The sequence below is a fragment of the Oncorhynchus tshawytscha genome, linkage group LG06 (assembly GCF_018296145.1).
Source record: "Oncorhynchus tshawytscha isolate Ot180627B linkage group LG06, Otsh_v2.0, whole genome shotgun sequence".
Taxonomy (NCBI): Eukaryota; Metazoa; Chordata; class Actinopteri; order Salmoniformes; family Salmonidae; genus Oncorhynchus; species Oncorhynchus tshawytscha.
Window position 1 is genome coordinate 79,501,230 of NC_056434.1, and position 6,000 is coordinate 79,507,229.

A 6,000-nucleotide genomic window follows, 5' to 3' on the forward strand; every position below is an offset into this window, starting at 1 on the left:
ATGAATACGGGACAGAGATACTTGGTGGGAAGGATATCCTATAAATATCCTATCATCAGAATGCAACATTTTAGTCAAGCATATGTCCACTAATGCACTAGGGCCCTTGAGGACAGAGTTGGACGAGCATTGTCTTTGTAGGCGTGAATTGTTAAGGCCATTGGACACAGGAAGTTGAGCAAAGTGAGAATCGCAGTTAGCCAGGAGGGAGAGAGCGAGGGAGGAAAGGTGTGTGTACACTGAGTCAAATAGAGACTTTGGAGGTGGAGGAGAACAGATTAGAACAGAAAAGCGAGGGAGAAAGTAACAGAGTAAAGGAGGAGAGGATAAAAGACAAGAGGAGAGGAGCCAAGTGAGCTCCAACCCCAGTGTGTTTAGTTGGTCAGCTCTCTCACACCTGTCCGGCCTCTCCTTCTCCATTGTGGCGTCTGCAGCTCTAGGGTGAAGTAGCTGTGTTTATCATACACCTCACGGTCAAGTATTTTAATGGCTATGGTCTTCCTGCAGGGACACAAAACAACAACGTAGGGGAGTTGGAACCATGTATGTTAAACACACATAAGCACAGGCACAAGGACACACACGCACAATCACACAATCACACACACTTGACCAGTCATGGGAATGAGAGGTGGTGGTGACACGAGGTGGGCTGCTGCACGTTCACGTCTGCTGAGGGCACACTGAGTGGGAGAGGAGCCCGCTGCTTGGTGTGTGTAACTGGTAGTCCTACTCTGTCCTGTGGTGACATGAACTCTACACAGCAGCCTCCTCCTGGTGCCCCCTGCTGGTGTGAACATGCAGTGTAGCGCAGTGCAGCGGACGCTGGGCCCAGGGTCAGAGGTCAGGGTAGAGGGGTCTGACCTGTACCCCCCAGGACTATCTCCCCCACCTTTACTGTCATTGGTCTCCATCAGGCGAGGCTCTCCCATCTCCAAGTAGAAGGTCTTGTTTTTCTCATACTCCTCGTCGTCAACGATTCTGACCTTGATCATTTTGCTGAAGGAGGAGAAGAAGAGAAGAAAAGGAAGAGACAGTGAGGAAACAACAGGTCGGAGTATAAAAGTAGGAAACGGAGAGAGAACAGAACAGAGGCAGGCAGCAGGCAGACAAACCACGCTGACATCTGAAAGACATCAGTTGGAGAGGAAGATGAGTAGAAAACTGAGATGATTTTGTATGTTTTGATCAATGAACGGAAAAATTTCACTCGAAGGAATAACATCACAATAATGTATAGCGCCTAATCTCTCATCACACTTTATGATGATATTGTCTATTTAAATTCCTGCTACACACACACATCTGTTGAAGTGGGGCATCAGGTACTGACTATTTCTAAGTAGATCTGAGTGTTTAGGTGAGGTGTCCTAGCTGTGGTCCAGCCCTGAGAGTGGTCTGACAGACAGACAGACTGATCCTAGAAGTGCTGAGCTGGACTCTGACTGACCCAATGCGGTCACACTGTTAATCATGCCATAGTTATTGTAACACATCACCACCACACCACTCACTGATCTAAAAGCAAATACCATTTACCTGCAAAAACAGAGACCCAAACACCACAGTTACACCAACTGTTGGCTTGGTGCAAACGCCCCCCAAGTCACCCTGTCTTTTAAAGAGACTTTGCAGTGTATGTTTTGTTTACATGCAAAAAACATGCTGAAAGATTTAGTCATCTAACTACCACTCACTGTAGTGTTGTCTGTATAGGCTGGGTGTGTACTGACTGTAAGACTCTGTGTTGTTTACTGAGAAAACAGCCCTGTAGTGTTGTCTGTATAGGCTGGGTGTGTACTGACTCGGTGTTGTTTACTGAGAAAACAGCCCTGTAGTGTTGTCTGTATAGGCTGGGTGTGTACTGACCGTAAGACTCTGTGTTGTTTACTGAGAAAACAGCCCTGTAGTGTTGTCTGTATAGGCTGGGTGTGTACTGACCGTAAGACTCTGTGTTGTTTACTGAGACAACAGCCCTGTAGTGTTGTCTGTATAGGCTGGGTGTGTACTGACCGTAAGACTCTGTGTTGTTTACTGAGAAAACAGCCCTGTAGTGTTGTCTGTATAGGCTGGGTGTGTACTGACTCTGTGTTGTTTACTGAGACAACAGCCCTGTAGTGTTGTCTGTATAGGCTGGGTGTGTACTGACTCGGTGTTGTTTACTGAGACAACAGCCCTGTAGTGTTGTCTGTATAGGCTGGGTGTGTACTGACCGTAAGACTCTGTGTTGTTTACTGAGAAAACAGCCCTGTAGTGCTGTCTGTATAGGCTGGGTGTGTACTGACTGTAAGACTCTGTGTTGTTTACTGAGAAAACAGCCCTGTAGTGTTGTCTGTATAGGCTGGGTGTGTACTGACTCGGTGTTGTTTACTGAGAAAACAGCCCTGTAGTGTTGTCTGTATAGGCTGGGTGTGTACTGACTCGGTGTTGTTTACTGAGACAACAGCCCTGTAGTGTTGTCTGTATAGGCTGGGTGTGTACTGACCGTAAGACTCTGTGTTGTTTACTGAGAAAACAGCCCTGTAGTGCTGTCTGTATAGGCTGGGTGTGTACTGACTCGGTGTTGTTTACTGAGACAACAGCCCTGTAGTGTTGTCTGTATAGGCTGGGTGTGTACTGACCGTAAGACTCTGTGTTGTTTACTGAGAAAACAGCCCTGTAGTGCTGTCTGTATAGGCTGGGAGTGTACTGACTCTGTGTTGTTTACTGAGAAAACAGCCCTGTAGTGTTGTCTGTATAGGCTGGGTGTGTACTGACTCGGTGTTGTTTACTGAGAAAACAGCCCTGTAGTGTTGTCTGTATAGGCTGGGTGTGTACTGACTGTAAGACTCTGTGTTGTTTACTGAGAAAACAGCCCTGTAGTGTTGTCTGTATAGGCTGGGTGTGTACTGACTCGGTGTTGTTTACTGAGAAAACAGCCCTGTAGTGTTGTCTGTATAGGCTGGGTGTGTACTGACTCGGTGTTGTTTACTGAGAAAACAGCCCTGTAGTGTTGTCTGTATAGGCTGGGTGTGTACTGACTGTAAGACTCTGTGTTGTTTACTGAGACAACAGCCCTGTAGTGTTGTCTGTATAGGCTGGGTGTGTACTGACCGTAAGACTCTGTGTTGTTTACTGAGAAAACAGCCCTATAGTGTTGTCTGTATAGGCTGGGTGTGTACTGACTCGGTGTTGTTTACTGAGAAAACAGCCCTGTAGTGTTGTCTGTATAGGCTGGGTGTGTACTGACTGTAAGACTCTGTGTTGTTTACTGAGACAACAGCCCTGTAGTGCTGTCTGTATAGGCTGGGTGTGTACTGACCGTAAGACTCTGTGTTGTTTACTGAGAAAACAGCCCTATAGTGTTGTCTGTATAGGCTGGGTGTGTACTGACTCGGTGTTGTTTACTGAGAAAACAGCCCTGTAGTGTTGTCTGTATAGGCTGGGTGTGTACTGACTGTAAGACTCTGTGTTGTTTACTGAGACAACAGCCCTGTAGTGTTGTCTGTATAGGCTGGGTGTGTACTGACTCGGTGTTGTTTACTGAGAAAACAGCCCTGTAGTGTTGTCTGTATAGGCTGGGTGTGTACTGACTGTAAGACTCTGTGTTGTTTACTGAGACAACAGCCCTATAGTGTTGTCTGTATAGGCTGGGTGTGTACTGACTCGGTGTTGTTTACTGAGAAAACAGCCCTGTAGTGTTGTCTGTATAGGCTGGGTGTGTACTGACTGTAAGACTCTGTGTTGTTTACTGAGAAAACAGCCCTATAGTGTTGTCTGTATAGGCTGGGTGTGTACTGACTCGGTGTTGTTTACTGAGAAAACAGCCCTGTAGTGTTGTCTGTATAGGCTGGGTGTGTACTGACTGTAAGACTCTGTGTTGTTTACTGAGAAAACAGCCCTGTAGTGTTGTCTGTATAGGCTGGGTGTGTACTGACTCGGTGTTGTTTACTGAGAAAACAGCCCTGTAGTGTTGTCTGTATAGGCTGGGTGTGTACTGACTGTAAGACTCTGTGTTGTTTACTGAGACAACAGCCCTGTAGTGTTGTCTGTATAGGCTGGGTGTGTACTGACCGTAAGACTCTGTGTTGTTTACTGAGAAAACAGCCCTATAGTGTTGTCTGTATAGGCTGGGTGTGTACTGACTGTAAGACTCTGTGTTGTTTACTGAGACAACAGCCCTATAGTGTTGTCTGTATAGGCTGGGTGTGTACTGACTCGGTGTTGTTTACTGAGAAAACAGCCCTGTAGTGTTGTCTGTATAGGCTGGGTGTGTACTGACTGTAAGACTCTGTGTTGTTTACTGAGAAAACAGCCCTGACCCCCATAGCACTACATTCACCCGCTTTAAATGCAGCATACCTTAAAATGTAATGTACTGCTTATTATTCATTGGGTGTGTGGGAGTGTGTGATTCTGGGTGTTGCATATTAATGTTGAGGCTGAAATGCTGAAGGACAACCATTTGAATTTGTGTCTGTATTTCTTACTCCCCATCTGACCCCCTCCTCCCTCCCTTCTGACCCCCTCCTCCTTCCCCTCTGACCATCTCCTCCCCTTTCCTCTGACCCCTTCCTCCCTCCCCTCTGACCCTCTCCTCCCTTCCCTCTGACCCCCTCATCCCTCCCTTCTGACCCCCTCCTCCCCCTCTGACCCTCTCCTCCCTTCCCTCTGACCCCCTCATCCCTCCCTTCTGACCCCTTCCTCCCTCCCTCTAACCTCCTCCTACCTCCCTCTGACCCCTTCCTCCCTCCCTCTGACCTCCTCCTACCTCCCTCTGACCTCCTCCTACCTCCTCTCCAGCTACAATGGCGTAAAATCCCTCACTCTGTTTCCCCCTGCAAGGCCCTGAATTCTCCTGTTCCTCTAATAAATTTTCCTCAACATCCAGACATCCAGTTACTTCCTTCTGCTCTATAACCAATCAAACCAATCCAAAACACATCCTTAACACCTCCCAATAACCTCCCTCGCCCCATAACGACCCCAGCTCCATCCCATGGCATCTGTAACAACACTAAGTGACCCCCCTCTCCCCTCAAACATCGAAGTACTTCCTCTCCTTAACAATACCCACAGAAGACACCACTGCCAACTCTTGTAAAGGGAGACAACGGATTACATTTCACAATGAATCCAATGTGACAGAATCAAACTGTTGACCTCTTTCTTGATTAATCAAAGGCTTGAGTAAGTCCCAGTGTTGGTTTTGGCAGCGGTCTTCGACAGAGTCGATAGGCTGTTATCAGGAAGGGCAGTAGCTATTGGTTACAGATTTGGACCCGGGCCTAATCTCTTGCTATTGGTCCAGGAGTGACCAGTGGTGATATACTGTAGAACTAATGACATGGACCCTGAGGCAGACAGGAACTATGTATACGATAAGCTGGTCCACAGAATCCACACAGTGAAATAATAATTAATGTTGACCCTGTGCCTTATAAACATTGTCAAATCTGTGAAATCACGCTGGCTGTGTGTATGTGCCCTCTGTTCATATTGGGAAGGCTTTGAGAATCAGAGGCAAATCAAATCACAGATGTCCTTACAGTTTGATTGGTCCCTCACTGGGACTACAGTACAGTCAGCCTGGAATCACAAAGCGCCTGGCAGGGGAGATCTTCAGAAAATGGCTCTTCCCTCACCCTCACAGTTTCACAGGCATTACAATCATTTCCCACTCCTCCACTCAGAGAAGAGTGATCATTGCTGTACATATCAGTAGTCAGGGTATAGAACCAGCTGTACGAAATGCCACATGAGAGAGGCAGCATAGCAAGTAGTGAAAGAGAGAGAGGCTGTGATTTAGTCTTTAAATTACAATGTCTTCACAGCTGTTAGTTTCTCTCTCTCTCTCTCTCTCTCTCTCTCTCTCTCTCTCTGTCTCTCTCCCTCTCTCTCTCTGCCATACCAACTACTGCCCTCTTTTCCACTTTTATTCACAGACACTGTATTTTCAGTGATCTAGTATGTTATTTGTCTGGCAGATCAACATTTATTGAATAGTGAAAATCCATCTGT

General features: G+C 46.9%; 1 protein-coding gene across 3 annotated transcripts in view; it reads right to left on the bottom strand.

Moving 5' to 3' along the window:
• The window catches only part of slc8a1b (solute carrier family 8 member 1b), a 122,173-nt gene extending 120,512 nt beyond the window's left edge, over positions 1–1,661 (bottom strand). Inside the window, exons 1-2 of one of the 3 annotated variants that reach the window (XM_042323648.1) lie at positions 893–979; positions 398–501 (exon numbers count right to left, since the gene is read on the bottom strand). Coding sequence is in view for 1 of the 3 variants with exons in the window: in XM_042323646.1 (XP_042179580.1) it covers positions 893–995 (103 nt within the window). In the remaining 2 variants the exon portion in view is untranslated. The other 2 variants (XM_042323646.1, XM_042323647.1) reach the window with 2 other exon arrangements.
• Positions 1,662–6,000: the final 4,339 nt, after the last annotated feature.